The sequence below is a fragment of the Pan paniscus genome, chromosome 3 (genome assembly GCF_029289425.2).
Source record: "Pan paniscus chromosome 3, NHGRI_mPanPan1-v2.0_pri, whole genome shotgun sequence".
In the NCBI taxonomy this organism is placed as follows: Eukaryota; Metazoa; Chordata; class Mammalia; order Primates; family Hominidae; genus Pan; species Pan paniscus.
The window spans coordinates 186,411,642-186,435,424 of NC_073252.2; the positions used below are offsets into that span (position 1 = coordinate 186,411,642).

General features: G+C 37.8%; 1 protein-coding gene and 1 non-coding gene across 2 annotated transcripts; both read right to left on the minus strand.

The window, feature by feature from the left end:
- Positions 1 to 306: 306 nt before the first annotated feature.
- LOC100973105 (small ribosomal subunit protein eS7) lies at positions 307 to 985 on the minus strand. The gene has a single exon (XM_034959532.4). It carries the CDS (start codon positions 921 to 923, stop codon positions 339 to 341), a length of 585 nt encoding a protein of 194 aa, XP_034815423.2. The 5' UTR covers positions 924 to 985; the 3' UTR covers positions 307 to 338.
- Positions 986 to 16,291: 15,306 nt separating this feature from the next.
- LOC112439701 (U7 small nuclear RNA) lies at positions 16,292 to 16,352 on the minus strand. Its single transcript, XR_003027940.1, has one exon. It is a non-coding gene; the product is annotated as a U7 small nuclear RNA (small nuclear RNA).
- Between the last annotated feature and the right edge of the window lie 7,431 nt (positions 16,353 to 23,783).

The window sequence follows — 23,783 nt, forward strand, 5'->3', positions numbered from 1 at the left end:
ATTTTTTGAGAAATTCACTCCACGATCCAATCACCTCCCACTGGGCCCCACTTCCAACATTGGGAATTACAATTCAATGTGCGATCTGGGTGGGGACACACATCCAAACCACATCACTATTGTTATCTGTAAAAATACTACATTACAAATCTTGTAAATATAACAAAGGGCAAATTAACGTTTGATGTGCTATTTGAAGTTGTTTCCTATTACTTCTGAGGGACGATGGTGTTACAAATTGGCCCCTCTTAATGTTAACATAAATAAATACTAGCTTTCTTTTTTTTTTTTTTTTTTTTTTTACTGTGAATATATACTTTTTATTTAGTCATTTTTGTTTACAATTGAAACTCTGGGAATTCAAAATTAACATCCTTGCCCGTGAGCTTCTTATAGACACCAGAAAAAGTTTCAACCTTGTGTTCCACATTGTTCTGCTGTGCTTTGTCCAAATGAACCTTTATGAGCCGGCTGCCATCTAGTTTGACGCGGATTCTCTTGCCCACAATTTCGCTTGGGAAGACCAAGTCCTCAAGGATGGCATCGTGCACAGCTGTCACAGTACGGCTCCTGGGACGCTTTTGCTTATTTTTTGTACGGCTTTTTCGAGTTGGCTTAGGCAGAATTCTCCTCTGAGCGATAAAGACGACATGTTTCCCACTGAACTTTTTCTCCAATTCGCGTACTAGCCGGACTTGGATTTTCTGGAAAGATTTCAGTTGAGGAACGGGAACAAAGATTATGATAGCTTTCCGACCACCACCAACTTCAATTTCCTTAGCTGCCGTAATATTCAGCTCCCTGAGCTGAGCCTTGAGGTCCGAGTTCATCTCCAGCTCCAGAAGAGCCTGGGAGATGCCGGACTCGAACTCGTCCGGCTTCTCGCCATTGGGCTTCACAATCTTGGCGCTCGAACTGAACATGGCTTTCTCCTGGGAGAACTTGCCGAGCGCCGGCTTAGGAAGAGCAATACTAGCTTTCAAAACTAATTATTTGTTCACAGTTTCAACTCAGATGCAGCCTGATTTTCATTTTTAAATAGTACTTTAGTTTATAGTACCGTAATAGAAATTAGCCCAAATAACGGAGTAGCTTGCAAGACCCCAAAGACACATTTACATGCTGACAGAAATGTAAGTATTGGTTTAAAATGAATCTTTACATTTGAAAAATCTAAGTTTATTTACCTAAAGCTATTAATTTGAACATACGTAGAGGTTCAATAGAAGAATATGTATGGGGAAGGGTTTCCTTCACCCTCTGAAAGTTCACTAAAAATCAACAAGGCAGATTAATTGGAGAAACACATACAAATTCATTTAATGTGTCTACACAGGAGCCTTCAGAATGAAGACTCGCACAGGGGAAACTGTCATTTTATGCTTAGATTTAACAGTGTATGGACAGCCAGGTAGAAATATGGAGGGACACAAAGGGTGTGATCTACTGTTAATAGACGGAGCAGGGTCACCCAGCAAGGCTTGTCTCTCTAGACTCTTTCTGGCCTCTCTGAGCAGCGTCCTTCCTTCTGGGGTGGGACAAGACCTCCCTGGAATGGGGATTTTATGTGCTACAGTCAAAAAATTTCTCAATTTTCTGGCCGGCTTTTACACAAAAAGGCAAAGGGAAAGTTCGAGTAATACTTGTAGGTTTTATGGCTGGATTTGGGGAAAGGGGATCTGGTTGGTTAAAAGAAAAGCCTTTGCCAAATTAAATTGAACAGAGTTTAACTAAGCAAAGAACAATTCTCAAATTGGGCAGCCTCACAACCCAGAGTAGCTTCAGAGGCTCCGGCACAGCCGTGTGGTGGGAAAGGGCTATGGGCAGAAGACAGAAAGAGGAAGTGCAGGAACAGAAATATTGGAGACAGCTCCATGCTGGCTTTATGTGAACACAGTTTGAACAGTTGTGCTTCTTGGATTGGCCAAAACTCGGCGATTGGCACAAGAGTAGATTACAGTCTGATTACAGTCTGTTTACACCTCCTTTAGGTTATAGTTCACTATGTGCTACAAAACCTTTAGGCCAAACTTAAAATATGTAAGGAGGCAGCTTTAGGCTGAATTTCATTCAACAGGTTTGTAAACCAAAAGTATCTGAGACATGTCTCAATCAAGTTAGAAGTTTATTTTGTTAAGTTTAAGGACAAGGACCCATGACACAGCCTCAGGAGGTCCTGAGAACATGTGCCAAGGTGGTTGGGTGACAGCTTGGCTTTGTATGTTTTAGGGAGACATAAGACATCAATGAGTATGTCAGGTTTACATTCGTTTGGTCCTGAATGGCAGAACAATGCAAAGCTGGGGGTGGGGCTTATAGGTCTAGGTGGACTCACGGATTTCCTGATTGGCAATTGGTTGAAAGGGATAAGCTCTGCCTGCAAAGTTGAAGTCAGCTTGAGTTAAGGTAAAGGGGGTTATGAAGCCAAGGCTCTTGTCATAGAGAGGCAGCCTCCAGGTCGCAGGCTTCAGAGAGAATAGATGTGAGGCCGGGTGCGGTGGCTCACACCTGTAATCCCAGCACTTTGGTAGGCCAAGGTGGGTGGAGGTCAGGAGTTCGAGAGCAGCCTGGCCAACATGGTGAAACCCCATCTCTACTAAAAATACAAAAATTAGCCGGGTGTGGTGGCAGGCACCTGTAGTCCCAGCTGCTCAGGTGGTTGAGGCAGGAGAATCACTTGAGCCTAGGAGGCAGAGGTTGCAGTGAGCCAATATCATGCCACTGCACTCCAGCCTGGGCAACAGAGCAAGACTACGTCTTAAAAAAAAAGAAAGAAAATAGATGTGAATGTCTCTTACTGAAGGTGTCAGACTCTCTAAAGAGACCTACTAAAGGACGGAATAGTGTCTGGCATATTATAAGCACTCAATAAAGATGTGCTGTGAATATTTATGAGATCGTCAAAGAGTTCTCAAATCAATAGTGAGAATACAGCTTTTCAAATCAGCATTATGATGTATTATACATCAACAGTTTACCCTTCCTCAAACGGTGCTTTACGTGTGGGAAAGAAATAGCTGTATTTATTCAATGGTGGATTTTCTTCATTGCATTCCATTCAGTGTCTTTCAATCGCCAGGGAAACAGCAGGAATTCTCGCACAGGACAATGCGTCACGACCTGTGGATCCAGCATGCCTTGTTGCATTTTCCCAAATGCACCCAATGAAGGAGAATATGATAATGTGAAAAACATTTCACAGCTTGTAAATATCTGAAAGTGGATTTGACAGGAAAGCCTGCATGTTAAATTGAAGATAGTCTTTTGATTCCGTAACCATTCCGTGAACCATTCAATGCAGAAAAATCCATTCTGGGGAAGGCTCCACTATGCCTAATGCAGGATACTGATGGAAGAATGAATTATTCTACCGTATGTTGTTTAAAAGGTATTAAAATTGTATTAGGAGGAGTGGCTCTTTCTATAGCCGTGGTCAGAGCTGACAGAACTTGGTGGCCACAGCCAGCTAAGACATGCCACAATGGGGAAGTAATTTACGAGCTATGGAACAAGAGCTGAATTTATTTGTTTTCTGAACCTCTTTAAAAAATACATACAGCTTTATTGAGATACAATTTACTTACCGTAAATCTACTTGTGGGTGCAACTCAATGGATTTTTAGCATACAGAGTGCGAAATTACCACCATGATATGATATCCGAACAGTTTCCTCACCCCAGAAAGAAATCTCATGCCCATCAGCAGTTGCTCTGCAAACCCAGCTCCTCCCATGTTCTTCTCCTTCAGCTCCCAAATTAGACAATCCTGAATCTGCTTTGTGTCTCTATGGATGTGAGTAATCTGGGCATTTCAAATAGGGTCACATCATATGTGGCCTGTGGTGACTGGCTTCTTTTGCCCGGCATAACATTTTCAAGGTCTATCTATGTTGTAGCATGTACCGGTAGTTCCTCATTTTTATGGCAAAATATTCCACATTTAGTGTGTCTGTTTCTTAGTTGACAGACTTTGGGTTGTTTTCACTGTTTATTATAAATAATTTTGCTACAAACACCCATGTATGAGTTTCTGTGTGGACACGTTTTCATTTCTGTTGGGTATATATCCAGGAGCAAAATACTTGGATCATATGGGAACTTTATGTTTAATCATTAAAGAAACCTCTAGACTATATTCCAATGTGACTGTACTGTTTTATTAGGTTGGTGCAAAAGTAGTTGCGGTTTTTGCCATTTAGAAGTACTGACAAAACCGCAATTACCTTTGCACCAACCTAAAACATTTGCACCAGCAGTGAACGAGGGTTTCAATTTCTCCTCATTCTCTCCAGCACTTGTGTTTGTTATCTTTTTGGTGACACCATTCTCGTGGATGTGAAGTGGTATCTTTTTGTTAGTTTGGTTTGTAGCACATGTTGAAAAAACAATTATTTTCTCATTGATGTGTCTTTGCCTCTTTGTCAAAGATCAATTAACCATAAATGTTAGGATATACTTCTAGAGTTTCCATTCTACTCTGTTGGTTTGTCCATCCTTATGCCAGAATCACTCTGCCTGGATTACCATAGCTTGCAGTGACTTTTGAAATGGGTATGTGTGAATTTTCCAATTTCTTCCTTGTTTCTCAGGATTGTTTAGCTATTCTTTCATTTAATTTATGTAACTTTAGTTTTATTTCTAGCAAAGCAATACATAGCCATAGTTTAAGAAATTGAATACAAATAATTAAATGTGTTTTCATATTTGTGACTTTTAGATATTATCTATCACCATCCTTCTAAAGAAACAGCATTTAAATTTATTATCCATCTAATCATACACACAAATACATCATTTTGCTTTTTCTCATGAAATATATATTATATATACACAAACATACATAGACATACATACACATATAGTGTGTGTATATAAATGTGGATATATATATTTAGATATACATACACATCCCAGTTATATATGTGATACACACACACACACACACACACACACACACACACATACCAGCTATGTATAGGGAGTATATATATCCCAATGATTTCTTGTCTAATCAGTATTGAAATATTTACATTTTTTGGGCTATTTAAAAATTACTTGTTACTGAATCATTTTTTGTACAATGTACATAATTTTGTTCTTGTGTAACATTTTGTACTTATAGGTGAATATTGCATTTTTATTCTTAAATTTCATATGCACATATCAGAAATTTGTCCTCTGATACATTACTCTAAAATATGTATAATATTTTAAATATGGCAGAATATCTAATTATTTATAAGATTATTTACTTGTTCTTTTTAAATTTTCTTTATTATGGAGACCTAATTTCCAGAGTCCTCCATCTGTCACTTGTATCTTGAACAGTGTCTCACTAATCTTTCTCTGTCAATCTTGTCACATGATTTAATTCTTTTTCTCCTAGGCCGTCTCCCCTCTTTCGCAGGCCACAAAAGATTTTCTTTATATTTTACTTTTTATATTTTGGGACACAGTCTCTCTGTGTCACCCAGGCAACTTCAACCTCCTGCACTCAAGGGATCCTCCTGCCTCAGTGTACAGGCATGCACCACCACACTCAGCTAATTTTTACCTTTGTGTGTATGTGTGTGTGGAGACAGGTCTCACTTTGTTGCCCAGGGTGATCTCAAACTCCTAGGCTCAAGTCATACTCCCACCTTGGCCTCCCAAAGTGCTGGGATTACAGGTGTAAGTCACCTCTCCAGGCTTCCAAAAGACATTTCTTAATTTTACCTCTCATGTTCGTAAGGTGCACTCTTTAGTAGCTCCCTGAGTAAGAGTGCACTGAAGGCTAATACATATAGCCCTTGTGTTCTGAAAAATGTCTTCATTCAACTCCCACATTTGATTGGCAGTTGATTGTGTATAGGATTATGAATCAAAAATTATTTTGTCAGAAATATGAAGGCTTCACATCATGTTCTAACTTCTTTTTTTTTTTTTGAGACGGAGTCTCGCTCTGTCGCCCAGGCTGGAGTGCGGTGGCGCCATCTCGGTTCACTGCAAGCTCCGCCTCCCGGGTTCCCGCCATTCTCCTGCCTCAGCCTCCGGAGTAGCTGGGACTACAGGCGTCCGCCACCACGCCCGGCTCATTTTTTCTATTTTTAGTAGAGATGAGGTTTCACCGTGTTAGCCAGGATGGTCGTGATCTCCTGACCTTGTGATCCGCCCGCCTCGGCCTCCCAAAGTGCTGGGATTACAGGCGTGAGCCACCGTGCCCGGCCATGTTCTGGCTTCTTGATATCAGCTTCTCGGCATGTAGTATTAGGTTCCATTCTGTCATTCTCACTCCTGATTTGCTATGCGTAACTTTTTTTCTTCCTGAAGATTTTTCCCAGTCTTAGTGATTCCATGCTTTGGCGTTGCCATTTTTTAATTTACTATGACAGGCCCTCAGTGGAGTTTCCACTTGGAAAGTCATGTCTGAGTATGTTCTGAAATTTTTTCTTTGTTTCTTGAATATTTTTGCCTTTTCCTCCTCTTTTTTGAGAAAATTTGTTTTAGGAATATTGATGCTTTAGATGGATCTTCCCATTTACTTACTTCTTCATCCACTTTTACAGTTTGTTTTCTTTCTCTTCAACTCCACTGAGATTTTCTCAAATTAAACATCTAAATCTCCTACTGATTTTTCTGCTACCATTGTGTGTGTGTGCATAACTAATTATATGATCTTTTGAATTTTTAAAAAATATAACATCTTGTTTTAATTTCATGGTACAATATTTTCTTTCTTCCAATATTTCCGAGTGCATCAGTTACTTATTTCTAGGCTACTTTCTTTTCTGGAAATATCACAGTTTCCACTAAGTACTTTTTGTTTGTTAATTTATTGGGGTTTGGCCTCTGTTTTTCTTATTTGAAACTCTCCTCAAAATCCGGTACGTCTTGTCCCTCAGTTTATATTTCAGAATGAGATAGTGACATGGAGAGGTGGAGGCAGTGAGCCAAGATTGCATCACTGCATTCCAGCTTGGAAGACAGAGTGAGACCTTGTCTCAAAATAAAATAAAATAAAATTTTTAAACTTCCGGGCCTAGGGAAGAATGATGGGCTTATGAATAATGGGCTTCTCTATAGATAGCGTGGGTAAAATTTAGACTTTTTCTTTTGGATAATCACATCTAGCAGCATCTCTCTGGACTGTCTCTTATCCTAGTTAACTTACCAGAGAAATCCTTTACCTTCAGGATGGGCCTATCAGTCTGGCTTCTGATACTCACTGACCACAGGAATAATTTAACTAAATCTTCCAGAAATCAAAATTTTCTCTGATGTAAACTGTTCAGAAAAATCTTCAACCTTTGGAGCCAGTGATTAACTGCTAGTTTTCTGGGTTGGAGGGTAGAGATCAAGAGGTCTGACTTCTTTCAAAATTTTTGGATGTGTTCAACTTTTCCCACTCCCAAGCACTCTGTGTCTAACGCAGGCTTCCTCCGTTTTCTGAGACCTGCTTGGAATCTGCCATGGACATTGACCAGTGTCCTGGTTTCCGTCTCCCCTTACCCTTCTCCCACTGGTAGGATGTTAGCCTTTAACTTTTTCTCACCTGCAGGTCACTTGCTATTTCTAACCACTGTCCTTTTCATTTTTTCAACCTCTCTTTTCATTTTTTCTGTCTTTGTAAGGCTATTTTTTCACATCTTTGCTATAATTTCAGTGAGGTTTCTTTGGTGGCTCCAAAGTGATATGTGAGACCAATCTAGTACGTTTACCACAAATTCCTCATTTTAGTAATTTTTTTATTTTTAGTAGAGAAGGGGTTTCACCATGTTGGCCAGGCTGGTTGCAAACTTCTGACCTCGTGATCCGCCCACCTCTGTCTCCCAAGGTACTGAGATTACAGCGTGAGCCACCGCACCCGGCCAAGAACCAATAATTTTTAATGTAGTTCAGTGAATGATAAGCCTAAAGGTTATTAAATCGTACTTCAATAATTGAAGCAGTCGGTAGGTGCAGGAACACGCAGACATATCAAAACAATAGAATTTAAAATAGAGCCACAGATACAGTATCCATTAGAATTTGGTATGTAAAGGTGGGTGAGGATTTCCTGAAGCTGCTGAAACTCCTGTTCAGTAGTAGGAGTTCAGAAGCCAAATAGATGATCTATTTATCAGATGAGCATAGAAACAGAATTCCAACTGGGAGGCCGAGGTGGGTGGATCATGAAGTCAGGAGATCGAGACCATCCTGGCTAAAACAGTGAAACCCCGTCTCTACTAAAAATACAAAAAATTAGCTAGGCGTGGTGGCGGGCATCTGTAGTCCTAGCTACTCGGGAGGCTGAGGCAGGAGAATGGCGGGAACCCGGGAGGGGGAGCTTGCAGTGAGCCGAGATCGCGCCACTGCACTCCAGCCTGGGCGACAGAGTGAGACTCCCTCTCAAAAAAAAAAAAAAGAAAGAATTCCTAGAAAATGGCTTCTAGTCTTTCTATTGATACTTCAGGTGAGGGACCCTGTATAACTCCTTAGTTCTGCCAGGGGTTATTGAAAAATAAAAATATTCTTTTAAAGTCTTTTTCACTTTTTAAAATATTGACCAAATAAAATCATCTATGTAAAAGCCTTTTACAATTTATTGAATAATATATGGATGCAATATTGTTTAGACTGGAAAAAATTATTTTTTATATAAACAGAGGAAAACTGGGGATTACAGGTAAAATTATAATTGTTGGTAGAATGAATCACTGGGATTTAGAAGGTAAAAGTCATTAGGTCTTTGCAGGTTCCCACTTCTGTGTATAAATAAATGATTTTCAATAAAATGCAAGTTATTATTGTACATGATTGAGAAGAAGAAAGGGAAGAGGGTCAAAGTTTATGTTTTGTCCATTTAAAGATGGAGACTTTTTTGTAACATCAAGGAAAAATCAAGGTAAGAAACTGGATATGCGACTGTGGAGCTCATGGATAAGATTCAGTTTGCAGGTGCACATTTTGGGATTCATAAATATAGAAGTCATATTAGAAGGGATGAGGTTGGAAGAGATCATCCAGGAAGTAACAATGCAGGAGGGAAGATGTCGGAGGACACAAATAGTACATTTAGGAGTTAGGGGAAAAAGATAAACAAGCAAGTAAGATGAGAACGCTAGGTAGCCAATAAGGTAAGAGGAAAACCACGGGGTCGTGGATTCCAGAAAGGCAAGTTTGAAAATGATTTAATAGAAGAGATCAATTAACTGCATCAGATGCTGCTGATATGAAAGAGTAATTTGTAATTTGAGGGCTGAGAATTGATCACTGATTTTAGCCACATGAAGGTCACTGGTGCCCCTGACGATGGTTTCAGTGGAGTGGAAAGCATATTCAGCTGATTGCAGTGTCCTCAAAGAGAACAGGAGGAGAGAAGCTGGAGACAGAGAGTATGGCTTTAAGAGGGAATAGACAAGTGGAAAGTGGAAAGTAGACAAATGGAGACATGGCAAAAAAAGGCACAATGTTTGTTTTCATAATAGAAATTTTTCAGGTATTGTATGCTGATGAGAATAATCCAGGAAAGAGGGAAAATATTAAATTTCAGGAGAAGGAGCGATTGCTGGAGCAAATATTTTGAGCAGTTGAGAATTGATGGTCTCATAGATAACTGAGAAGGTTGACTCAGTATGATAGAGTCATGGTGAACACTCTGGGTTCCAAACTCTAGCATGCAGATGTTTTATTCTAACCAGTAACTAAACTGGCTCATAGAAGGAAGGAATAATAAGCTTTTGGTGAATTATAAATTATTGTTTCTCTAACTTTATTTGGTTTAAATTAAACTGTTAGCAGGTACACAGACTGCTCTGTTATCTCAATGGTCTACGAAGTTTATCAGTAGGCATTAAAAAACAGCCTGTCACATTTTATTTATCTGTTGGAAGTATCTCAGTTGCCAGGCGATAACGCTGAGAATTTGATTAGGTGACTCAATTTCCTTTTAAGATGACTCACCTAATATAGGAATACAGAAAATTCCAATTTCTTGGCAAACAGTCTCTGAAATCTCAATTTGATCAACTCTATGAGATTGATAAATCTTACCAATTAAAGTATTCATAAGTGTAACTTCACAGTTAATATTTATTCATTTCACACAGGATTTCCAAGTCAGAAATTATTTATATTTGAGTTATTAAATCCATAAAATTGAAAGAATTCTGCTTTTGAGATAATGCTTTGTAAGATAAATACAATTTCAAAGTTCTTTTGAGTATAATTTTCAGTTCTCAAAACATATATGAAAATAAAAATGAAGAATTGTTAGAGTGACATCATATAAAAAATTATTTAGATGGAAGAAAACCATTTATCAATTAATAGTACTTGCCTTCTGCCTCCAAATTGTTCAGTGCTGCATTTATTATTTTAAAACCAGAAAAAAAGGCATTCTCCCTTTTCCAGTTACTATTGCTGTAAACCAAATTACCTGCAAGACTTAGTAGCTTAAGGACGGGCACGGTGGCTCACGCCTGTAATCCTAGCACTTTTGGGAGGCCGAGGCAGGCAGATCACGAGATCAGGAGTTTGAGACCAACCTGTCCAACATAGTGAAACCCCGTCTCTACTAAAAAAAACAAAAATTTAGCTGGGCATGGTGGCAGGCACCTGTAATCCCACCTACTCGGGAGGCTGAAGCAGGAGAATGGCTTGAACCTGGGAGGTGGAGGTTGCAGTGAGCCAAGATCGCACCATTGCACTCCAGCCTGGGTGACAGAGAGAGACTCTGTGTCACAAAAAAAAAAAAAAAGAAGAAGACTTAGGTAGCTTCAAGCAATATGCATGTTTATAATATCACATGGATTGTGTGCTGCAGGGACTGGGGTGAGTCTTCTGCTTATGCCTCAACTGGGCCATTCAGCCGTACTTAGCTGGTGGGTGGGATGAACTGGAAGGCCCACAGTCGCTCCACTCACGTGTCAGACACCTTGGTAGGGATGGCCAAGATGTTTGGCTTCGAGGGGGATTCTCCACCAGACCACCCAAAACTTGTCAATCCCAGAGTAGCTGGGCTTGTTCCATGATCCCTGACTCCCCTCATAGTGAGTGTGCCAAGAGAACTAGGAGGAAGTTACATGGCCCTTTAAACACCCTCAGGGAACTTATGTGACTTCTGCGGCATTTTATTGGTTGAAGCAAGCACCAGCCCACTTAGATTCAAGGATGGGGGGTGGACCTCCAGCTCTCAAGGGAGAGAGTTTCAAAAGGTTGTGGATTTTTGTTGTTGTTTAAACCACCACACACCATCCTCAAAGATTATCAGATAAATTAGTTAAATACTCAATGTTAAAGCTAGCTACAATTTCAAGCAATTTTTATAAAAAGATGAGATGCAAATAAATATAATTAGTAACAAATATCTAAAGTTAGCTTCTACCTGCTGGAAGAAATATGAGAATAATTTTGTCAAATATGGTATTTCTTTCTTTGACAGGAATACTTGGCTCATTCCCGGGACCTACAAAAGATATTTGATAGTGTTTCTAATGATTACTCTGTGGAAAAGACATGAGATCAATTCTAATAAAATTAGGTAGGTTAGTAAAAAGTTTCACAAGACTTGCCGTCAATTCAGAAGGAGTTCTAACTGCATACAAACTTGGAATGAATTCTAAAGATGTTGAATGATAGAATCCAAATTCAAGATATATTTGATTAAATAGAGCATAATTTTCTCTGCAAATACCTGTCCAGCTGGACACATTGTGAATACAAATTTCCATGTTCAATACATATAGAAATATCACTCTCAGCTTTTGAAGAGTTAACAGGTAAAAAATCTGTTACATTTAAAGTAAAAAATAGTTTTACACTTTATATTTTTCTGACCATGAGGCTAAATTTTGGTTCCTCTTTTGTGAAATTATTCCCTTCCTAGAGAATAAGCATGCAAGATAGGCTTTGTAAACTTGAAAACTGAATGGAACTTAAAAAGATGGAATATGACATAGTTTGGATATCTGTCTTTACCTAAATCTCATGTTGAACTGTAATCTTCGATGCTGGAGACAGGGTCTGATGGGAGGTGTTTGTGCCACGGGTGCGGATTCCTCATGGCTTCGTGCTGTCTTTGCGATAGTGCATGAGTTCTCATGAGATCCCGTCTTTTAAATATGTGTGGCACTTACCCCACCACTCACTTGCTCCTTTGCTTCTGCTTTTGCCATGTGATGTGCCTGCTCCCTCTTCACCTTCTCCCACAATTGTAAACTTCCCGAGGCCTCCCCAGAAACCAAGCAAATGCCAGAACCATGCTTCCTGTAAAGCCTACAGAGCTGCAAGTCAATTAAACATCTTTTTTAAAAAATACATTATCCAGTGTTGGGTATTTCTTTATAGCAATGCAAGAATGACCTTATCCAGAATATCATGATCATAACAACAAATTTAGGAAATGTATATAGCTTAGCAGAAGTGAAAAAAGATAAACAACTGAATTGGTAGTAAATTCAACACGAGTACCAGGTAGTGAAATAGCTGTCAAAACACCTGACATTTGTTGCACTTCATTATAACTATAAATCCATTAGAAGACGGTTGAGATCAATGCTCTACAATACATTAATGGAAAATTCCTAGAGTAGCCTTGTTCTGGTTTCTTCATTATAAAAATGATATTGGCAAAGAGGCTTAAGTTTATAGAAAATCAAATGGCTGATGAGGACATTTAATCCACACCATTTCAGAAACTTGATAAATATGGAAAAAGATCCTCAGAAGGGAATTGATTTCCAGTGACAGGAAGTTTTTAGCTATCAATTGAATGACAGCTATGTCTTTGGCCCCAAACCATGGACCCACGTATATCAGAGGCATTTATAAGATCACATAAAGATGCTGGCTTTACATTTACAGAAGTTGGCCGTACTGTTCCTCCACTTTATCACTTTTGACCTGTTTTTTAATTCTATGCCTTTTTGATTTCAGTATAACCAAGTGTTACCTCTTGGCTCGCTTCATTTTGCTTAAGCCATATTCACATTATTTTTCTCTTAGTTTGACCTTTAGTACATTGCAGAATGACTTTCTGATTTGCCTTTAGGTCCTTTGCACCGCTGCTACTGTAGGAGGCACTCCCATCTCCATCTCTTTCTCCTAGCCTGCTAGAAACAAGAGCTCTCTCCACTTAGCATTTTCACTGGAATGGGGTTTATTGTGGTTTAAGAATCTGATAGGGTTTTGAAAAGGTTGTTCTTGAATGTCTTTATCATTTTACATTAAAAGTGACTTCGACAGATTGAATGTGACATAGGCACCACTATCTTCTCTACATCTTCCTCCTGTGAGACAGATCTGTCTTCCTAATACATCAAAGGTGCTGCCAGTTGACAACGATCTTGAAACCGTCTATATCTGGCTAGGTGTTTTCCAACACGGAAAAGTGTGATCATTGGCAATGAACAGGAAAATAAGACAATTCTAAGTCATATTGCTACATTGACAGAATGATTGATCACTGTTGCTGGAAAGAATCATGTTTCAATGAAGCCCACCAACAGCTTCTGGTGCCAAGCAGATGACTGGATGTAGATTTGGTTATGTAACAGCCCATTCAGGTAAGAAGCAATGGCTATCCATGATAGTGAATGATATGTAATGTGCCCAGGTCCAGGTGGAGAGCAAGGGAGAGAACAAAAGCATCTCCCCAGAAGAGGTAATTTCTATGATTTTGACAAAGATACAGAAAACTTCAGAAGCCTATCATAGTTGTTGTCACAGAATCACCGACGTTAGTAACTTTCCAGTGTTATGAAGACACTTGCTTAATTGCTGCATTTATTGTGACTAAAATCCCCAATCAGCCAACTGTCACTGTTATTGATCATAATTTGGACAAAATATTGAGGCCCAAAAGTGTGTTGATTTTTAAAAAGTGTGTTGGCGTTGGTTTGTGACCTTAAACGTGGCACCTTGATATGTTCACCCTTACTATTGAGGACAAAATATTTAAAACCAAGTCTATAACTAGGTACACCCACTTGGGTGGACAATCCAATGCTTAACCATTTCATCACCAAGATGAAATACAATCCCAAAACGACAAAACTGAGACAAAATGCTGCTTCTTGACTCTGCATAGTTCACAAACATGTTAAAGTACTCTATCAACATTCAGACCAATATTGAGAAACATTTCTTCTATAAAGAAGTCTACATTTTGAAGGATTGAAAACTGATGTAAAGACAAGCACCCCAAACCCCATAAAGAAAGCTTTATACCTGGCAAGTCATAGAGTCAAGGCAGTATGTGTATTCCCAAGTTCCAGAAATCTTTGCAAGATTCGTGCAATAGTAAGTAATTAAACCAGAGTATGAGCCACAATACATCTGTTTTCGATGGAGCAGTTGAACAGGAAATCTAGTTGTCGGTGCAGACAGTTGAGATCAGTGCTCTACAATACATTAATGGAAAATTCCTAGAGTAGCTTCGTTCTGGTTTCCTCATTATAAAAATGATATTGGCAAAGAGGCTTATGTTTATAGTTTTTCATTATAAGTGAAAAAATGTTAGGCTTTTCTGTATCTGGACATCACTCATGTTTCCCTTGGTATTAAAATGGATAATGAAGACATAATTGTTGTGATCAAACATAATGCCCCATTTCCACCAAGGAGACACAGACCTTACATTCTGACAACTGTTTGAATTTACAAAGATGAGGAAGCAATGGTGAAGGGAAAATCTTAGTTGGAAAGTTTGACATTTGAGGCATTTCTCATGAGTATCATAGCATTCTTCAGATTGAAATCACCTTTGATGCTAATGCCCGTGGTATCCGTAAGGTGTCTGTGGTGAACCAAAGCATAGGAAATGAAGCAAGAATTATAATCACCATTGACGATGGCTGAGTAAGGAATACACTGAGCAGTTAGTTGAGGAGACAGAAGTACAGCTACTAAGGATGAAAGGCACGGAGACTGAGATGCCTTCTAAGACCTTAATTGAATCTTACACATTCAGTATGAACACCACAGGAGACAGTCAAAAACCCCAAGGGAAGATCAATGATGAGAATAAGTGAAAGATGTTTGTCAAGTGCATTAAATTATCAACTGGCTGGACAAAATTCAGACTTCAGGGAGGATGAATTTGAACATTGGAAGAATGACCCAGTAAAGATCCTCAAATCATTAATTATCAGCAGTTTCCAATTCAGGGGATACGTCAGGTAGGACATCTAGCAGCTTCTCAGGGGACAGAGCTCCTTCTAGAAACACTTCTCTGCATCCACCATGGATAACGGCCAATCTTCCAGTTAGTAAAAATATTTTAAGGAAACAATTTTTTGCAAATTCATTAATGTCAATTGAACCATATGTAATACATTCACTGTGTCTTAAAGCTATTGGGCATTTTCAATACTTCATATACATAGAAAATGCTAGTCACATTGTGCTTTTTCAGTATTTATGTAAACAAACATGCAGAAAATTTAACAGTGCTGGGGAAGTGGAAATTAGGGAAAAGAAGGTGGATTTATCCCTGCCCTTTTAAAGTAACAGATATTTCTAAAAGTGTTGGAAGAATATATGTTTTCTAACAGCACTCCTGCAACATAATTTAAAAACATAAATTACTGAGATTATGACCTGAGTTAAACCAATCTATAAATCTGTCTAGAAACTATCATGATAAGTGGATATAAAATGTATTCTTTTAAGGTATTAAGTAATACAGAAACATACATAATTTATGTAATAATTACTGATGGCCATCAGGTAATGTGCTATATGTGTATCACTTAATTTGATCTTAATAACAGCCCTAAGAATGGCCTAGAAGTGTTACTACCATTTTTTTTTTTTTTTTTTGAGACGAAGTCTTGCTCTGTCGCCCAGGCTGGAGTGCAGTGGTGCGATCTCAGCTCACTGCAACCTCCACCTCCTGAGTTCAAGAGATTCTCCTGCCTCAGCCTCTCGAGTAGCTGGGATTACAGGCACCTGCCACCACATCCGGCTAATTGTTTCGGATTTTTAGTAGAGACGGGGTTTCACCGTGTTAGCCAGGATGGTCTCGATCTCTTGACTCGTGATCCACCCGCCTCACCCTCCCAGAGGCTGGGATTACAGGCGTGAGCCACCGTGCCCGGCCTAATTTTTGTATTTTTAGTAGAGGCGGGATTTCACCATGTTGGCCAGGCTGGTCTTGAACTCCTGACATCAGTTACCACCATTTTATAGATGAACATACTGAGGCCCAGAGAGGACAGGGTGCTTGATGAAAGTTACCCACTTGAGAAGTGCTAACCTAGAATAGAAAATCAGCCAACTTGATTCTAGAGTTCAAGTCTTTTGTGGGTTTTTTTTTTTTTTTTGATAGGAGCGGAGGTTCCAGTGAAAACTGGGAAACTTGCTAGACAAATTTTAAAAGAGCTGTAGCACTCTAAAGTTCGTGTTCTTAACCAATTTTTCCATTTCTCTTTATATCATAATGTATGTGAACAGTTTTCTGTCTTCATCTGTTGTTGAATAATAGTTGTTACCTATTGAGCATTGTATTTACATAACATCGTTTTCCATTGCTATTAAAATTACTTACCAATCTTTAGACGATTCATCTACAGTAATACTACTGACTACAATTCAATTGAACTGTCAAACAATCATAATTTCCCCCAAATTACTGAAAATACAATGTTGTATTTTACACTAAAATTCTTTTTAAAAAGTGAATGATGTTAAGTTCATATGTTCACTAATATGACACAGTCTCTTTAATTTTCCAAGATAGGCTTGAGGAACAAACAAGATGGAAATTCCCTTTCTTTTCTTTCCTTTTTTTTTTTTGGTGTGGCACAGTATCACAAGGTCAGGAAAGCCACCAACCTAAATCGCATGTTTAGAAACGCTGAAATGGAAGCTCTGAGTTCCCTGGAGGGGTCACTAGCCACCAGAAAGGCTGTCTTTTGAGTGAGATTTGTGATTGAGATCTGGACAATCTATGTCCATTAAAGACCCCCCCCCACAACCCACACAGCTTCTGATCAATGTTGTCGCCAGTGTTGTCACATATTTAAATGGTACTGTAAGCCCTGCAATGAGGATTGTATCATTTATCTCACATTAAGGTTAAGAAGCTAAATTAAAAATCTGCCAAGAAATGTGACATTCATGCCCAATGCTTTACTTTCAGTTGTCTTTCCTGCCTATATTACTTGATGTGAAGTTAAAGTGGGAAGATATTTGCAATAAACAGTGCATAATATTCTCAAAAAGTCAAAGTGTTATTTCATAAATTGGGACTATTTAATGGTAAAGTGTGAGAAACTAAAAATTCTCAGATAAAATTATTCACTCCAAATATCAGTCACTAACAAGATGGAAATACTCTATTAAAGATGATAGTTGTCGCTGGAACTGTAGGAAATCAAATGTATATGCAATTTAAATGTAAATAGGGCACATACTTTGGTCCTGTCCATGAATACAGACCTTATTAAAAAAACTTGTCACTCAGTTTAAAGAAAACATGCTAGATTTGGCAATGCTGAAAACATCCAACAACTGGACTTTGGGCTTTCTACAGTCCATTAATTTTGAATGCCCGTAGCACAGGAAACTGAGTAGTAACATCAGTGTTAAAGCTATAGAGAGTTTTAACAGTGACAAAATTCACTGCTTCAAGTTTAAAGGCTTGCTTTTGTGGGTGTGGCAATTAATTTATTTGAAATTATAACAGAATTTATGATATGTCCTCTCAGGAATAAGAAATTGGGAATAATCATAATAATATTCTGGGGCAGAGGACCTCTGTTGAGTATCGAAGAATGTGACTGCCATTTTGAAGAATGGTCTGCTTTAAGGGGTTATTCTGTTTACTCCTAACAATTTGGTAATCACATATATATTGTAATATCATCTGAATTTGGAAAAAAAATCTTATTTATCATGTCTTGCTTCTTTCTATATCGCTTCTCCTTTTTACATTTTTATTAACTCATTTTTTTACAGATGATTTGAATTTTACTGAGAATTAAGAAATGTGCATTTAAAAATCACCTGGGCAGTTACAATTATGGTGATATATAAAATAATTTCAATCACAATAGGTATCATAATTGTATTATCATTAGTTCTCCAAGAAAAAACTTGTTCCTCCCTTGAATATAAACCATTGATATAAGGATTATGTGTTTTTAATGGAAAATAAAGTCTTGTAAGCTTAGCCTTTCTTTTTCTTAAAGGCTAATTTATGTTCCACCACAAATGTTCTGATCAATCATACTGCACTTGTGGGCAATGAAAGAATATAGATGAGAACGGCTCTTGGTAAAGTGAAATCATTCTTTTACTTTCTACTCATAATAATTTGTTTCATAAGTTTGTAAGACAGCATTTTGGGTCCCAGTCACCTGCCATGAAACTTAAAATGTTGGTCAAAATTACAATGAGGACCAAATTGTGAGTATGGAGAATTTTAAATGGAATTAAAAATATAATAATACCACTACTTGAAGGGGATGTATTGATGCATTGTGCTATCTTTCATATTTTAAAATCACAGAGAAATATATATAATAATATGTGCTATTCTTGAATAATGTTAATATTACAATTGAAGTAAAAAATCAATGGGATGTGTTCAGTATGACATTTATGAGATATATTTATAATAGTTTAATAATAATGTATGATTTTTATATTTACAATAATATTAACAAAAAGCCTTTGCTTAAAAGGAATTTATTCTGATACGCTTGAAAATACCACTTTTGACAAAAAAAGTAAAATCCAATAGCAATACAATAAAATGGCATATTGATATTTAATGGTGTTATTTTAATTTGTAAGATTATGCTAAAATGAACAAATATGAATAAAAAAATGAACATTCTATTTCCAAATTTTGCTACTGTTTTAGTATTACCAATTCATATCCATTTTAGAAAAGAGGTAATATAAAATTTATAATTTAAAAAATTGTTTCTTATTGAGGTAAAATTTACATATCTCATCTGCACAGATCTTGAGTGTTGATTTTGGTACATTTTGATAAATATATAAACTCATGTAATTAGCATCTCAATCAAGATCTAAGGTGTTTTCAAGGTCCTAGAAAGCGTCTTCGTGCCTCTGCTGGTCAACTCCCGTGGCCCAAAGGCAACCACAGCTTATTTCTATCATGATGCATTTGTTTCGCTTATTCTTACCTTCTTTCCATTAGCATCACCAACTTAAGACAATGCTTTGAAAGTCATTCCTGTTGGTGCATTTATCAGGATTCCTGCGTAGTGTTCCACTGTCTGAAATGCTATTATTTCTAGATACTGTCCTATTTAGATATTTTGGGTCAACCTAATTTTTTAAAAAGTTTATAAATATAGCTGTTATGAACAGTCTCAAACAAGTCTTTTGGTGGTACTGTTAGTAAAGACAGAGTTTCACCGTGTCGGCCAGGCTGGTCTCAATCTCCTGACCTCATGATGCACCTGTCTCAGCCTCCCAAAGTGCTGGGATTACAGGTGTGAGCCACCGCGCCTGGCCTTGTTTTATTTTTGTTTTGTTTTGTTTTGTTTTTGTTGTTGTTTTTTAAGATTAGTACCTAGAAATGGAATTTCAAGGTCATAAGGTCAATATATGTTTAACTTTAGAAGCAACTGCCAGTTTTCTACAGTCATTATGCTAAACTGCAATTCCACCAGCAGGGGCAGAGAGTTCCTTTTGCTCTGTATTCACAAAACCTTTTTGGATTTTAGACTTTTTTCATCCATACTAGTGAGTGTGAAATAGTGTGTCTACAGGTTACTTTTTTGATTGGAAATTATGAGAGCAGCTTTCTGAGTTAACATGGCTTAACATAATGGCCAGCTGGTAGCATGTTATCAACCTGTATTATATCCCATTTGTTTATAAATTTATACATGTACTTCAGAATATGTAATAAATGCTTTATAAATATTTCAAATGCAAAACAATTAAAAAATATACATGAAGAATAAATTTCAAGAAGACATTTCAGAACACACACACAAAAGGTAATAAAATAAAAATGAAATAGAAACAATCATAACCTGATTTTAAGGATGTTTCAATGAAGTGTCCTTGATAGCCCTGAATTGTAAAATAATTCTGAATTAAGGCCAAGCACGGTGGCTCACGCCTATAACCCCAGCACTTTGGGAGGCCAAGGTAGGCAGATCACTTGAGGTCAGGAGTTCAAGATCAACCTGGCCAATATGGTGAAACTCTGAATCTACTAAAAATACAAAAATTAGCTGGGTGTGGTGACATGCACCTGTAGTCCAGGCAGGAGAATTGCTTGAACCCAGGAGGCAGAGGTTGCAGTGAGCTGAGATTGTGCCACTGCACTCCAGTCTGAGCAACAGAGCATGATTCCGTCTCAATAAATAAATAAATAAATATTCTGAATTAAACACAATTTTCCATCTGAAATAGAGAATTCAAAATCAGCCTATATCTGACAATTCTGCATTCATAGCAGGACATCCTTAGTCCTGCAGAATTAACCTGGACAAATCCTGGTGGACACCAAAAATGAAGTATAGACAGATGTAGTGCTCTAAACTTGAGGTTGTGATAGGAGGTACTATGTCTAGCAGGACTTATGTGAACCATGTGTGCAGCACAGGACACAGGCTAATGCCAATTCTGAGTAACTCAGTCCTTTTCCAGGAATGAGTGCAGAGGAAAATAAATGGACTTGTCAGACTTTGCCATCTATTACAGAAAAACAAGAGTAGTATTGTTACCGAAACACGAGGGATTCAGTCTAGGGCCTGCTGCTCGCTTCACAGAAAGCCAGTGACTGAGGTAATGAGTACTGGCAAGGAAGAAGGCTTTAATCGGACGCTGCAGCCGAGAAGGTGGGAGCTCAGCCTCAAATCCATCTCCAAGACCAAGTAAAACTGCAGGCTTATATAGCAGGGAAGATGTGTAAGAAATGTATAAGAAAACAGCAACTGGGGAGGCGCAAGGAAGCAATCATGAGGAATGAGAGGCCTAGCATCTCATTGTCTGGATGTAGTGATCTGGTGAGTTTCAGTTCTTTGATATTTTTTGAGAAGCCTGAAGCTGGTTGCCTGAGGAAGGAACTCAGATAAAACAAATATAAGTTTCGAGCTTTAAGACCAGAGGGTCAATTTCTATGTTTATCCAGAAGAACTTATCTATGGGACTACTGAGTTGGTTTCAGTATTATCTTTAAGATTTAGAAAAATGACTATATCTAGAATATATTTACTAGGAGAAGAAGTAAAAGAAGAAGAGGAAGTGGGGGTAAAGGAGGACAAGGAAAGAATGAGAAGGGGAGAATAGGAAGAGGGGGAAGGGAGAAGGGAGAAGGAGGGGGAGGGGAGGGGAAGGAAGAAGGAGAAAGGTTCAGAAATTACCTGCTGTGAATTCCACAAGCTATAAAAAGAAACATCAAGAGAAACATAAGAACATCTGAGATATAACAGTGATTGTTTGACTTGCCAGTTAAAAATAGAAGGCACCACAGGGGAGAAAAAAAAAGGAAAGTTAAAAATAATAAAAGAACTATTGCACATAGCGAAATAACAGAATTGATTATGAAAACATTTAGTGGCTTACCAATTCACTCAGGGTAAATGTCAAGATATGTGCTATGCCTTTTTTTTCAGAGTATTTGTACTATTTTATTTTATTTATTTTATTTTTTTATTATACTTAAGTTCTAGGGTACATGCGCACAACATGCAAGTTTGACACATAGGTATACATGTGCCATATTGGTTTGCTGCACCCATCAACTCATCATTTACATTAGGTATTTCTCCTAATGCTCTCCCTCCCCTAGCCCCCCACCCCCTAACAGGCCCCAGTGTGTGATGTTCCTCTCCCTGTGTCCATGTGTTTTCATTGTTCAGTTCCCACCTTTGAGTGAGAACATGCAGTGTTTGGTTTTCTGTCTTTGTGATAGTTTGCTGAGAATGATGGTTTCCAGCTTCATCCATGTCCCTGCAAAGGATATGAGCTCATCCTTTTTCATGGCTGCATAGTATTACATGCTGTATATGTGCCACATTTGCTTTATCCAGTCTATCATTGATGGACATTTGGGTTAGTTCCAAGTCTTTGCTATTGTGAATAATGCCGCAATAAACATACGTGTATATGCACTATGTCTTTAATGAAGATTTTCTCCCTTATTACCTCTCTGATCTCATAATCTATTTTTTACAGTTTGCTAAGTAGCTCTTGCCTCAGGGCCTTTGCACATGCCCTTCACTCTGCCTCAACTGCTGTTTTTGCCAAAACATCTGGCTGCTGCTTTCCTTGCACTTTCCAATCTTTACTCAGAAGCTTTTCTTAATGAAGTGCTTCTTTGTCATCTTTTCTAAAAGTAACAGGCATCCTGTACTCACACCAGCACTTTAAATCCCCTTCTTATATTTTTCTTTCAGTGGTTGCTAATATACATTACCTTTTATATATACATATATTTTTTATTGTCTGACTCACCTACTGGGCCACAATCTCGATGACAGTGATTTTTATCTTCAGTCTCTGGAGGAATACCTGGCACACATAGGTCCTCGTTAAATAATTATTAATGAATAAGTCAATGATAATATAAGGTACCTCAACATAAATACCAAGAACTAGGGTCAATGAATTCACTCAGTGTAGGGTTTCTAAATTCAAATTTTCCCTTTAACTAACATTCCTTTTTGTTGAAACACATCTTATTTTTTAAAGGATTACTGAGCTATGTTTCTTATCCAAGATAGTGCCATCCAGCCGGCATCCAGCTGCTCTTGTTAGAAGTGGTTTGGTAGTAATTCTAAGCAACAAAATTCCTGGGCTCTGATTACCTTCCCCTCACTTTTAAAACAGTTCCAGAATCATTGAGAGATCTGTGCACACTCAAAAAGCTTTGAGGATCCAAATTCAAACCAGGTTCTATGTCTACCATTAAAAGCCCTAAGAATATGTCCTAATTTTCTAATGACATTTTATATTTTAAGACATCAAAAGCTTGGATTTATGGGCCGTATACTAACAATGTTTAGTAGCCAACTATAAAGCAGTTAACTACATTTGGAATGCATCTTTTCTTCTCTTTTTTATTTTCCTCCCTCAAAACAACTCTGTCAGCTTCCTTTATAAAACAGTGTCATAATGCATAAAAATCTAGTGTTTGGCCTAGAGTTGCATGTCCACATTCCAGGGGAAAGAAAGTCAAAGAAAAAGACTGCCTATCAGCCACGATTACTATTTATAAAAACCATTGTTCTCTTTCAGATAACAGAAATGTGTAAGTAGGTAAAAAATTTCTTAAACCAAAGTGTTTACAAAATAATAAAAATAGGTATTATAGTTCAAAAATTTCATTTAAATATCCAGTTATCTAATTATATGAATTTTTCAAAAGTCATTTTAAGAGCATCATTTGAGTAACTAGCCTCCACTGTTTTATTCCTTGGAATAAGGTTAATTGCTTCTCAGAGAACATAATCTTTATGATAATAAATTGCAGCTCACCACAGTGTTTCTTCTTTCTCGCTCACTCTCACACACACAGACTCACAAATGTAAGAATGAGACACTAGAATAAGTTCTTTAGTGTTTTCTTAGTGTAAGCCTCAAAACTTACTCTTAAGCAAACATAAAACTATGGTATGTGTCCTTCTGTATTATATCTCCTAGGAATTATCTAGTGCAAAATTGTTGCTCGTGGTATCTAAGTATCAATTAGAACAGAATCATTTTCAAGTACCATAAAGACCTCACATAACATAGCTTAAACAATACAGAGAATGTGTTGCCTCAGGAAACAAGACAACACTAGAGGTAGCAGGTAGCTTTGTGTATGGATCAACTTGGTCTCCAGC

What these genes read in the sequence shown, in the direction of transcription:
- LOC100973105 (XM_034959532.4), bottom strand. Translation starts at nt 923, where the DNA reads ATGTTCAGTTCGAGCGCCAAGATTGTGAAGCCCAATGGCGAGAAGCCG.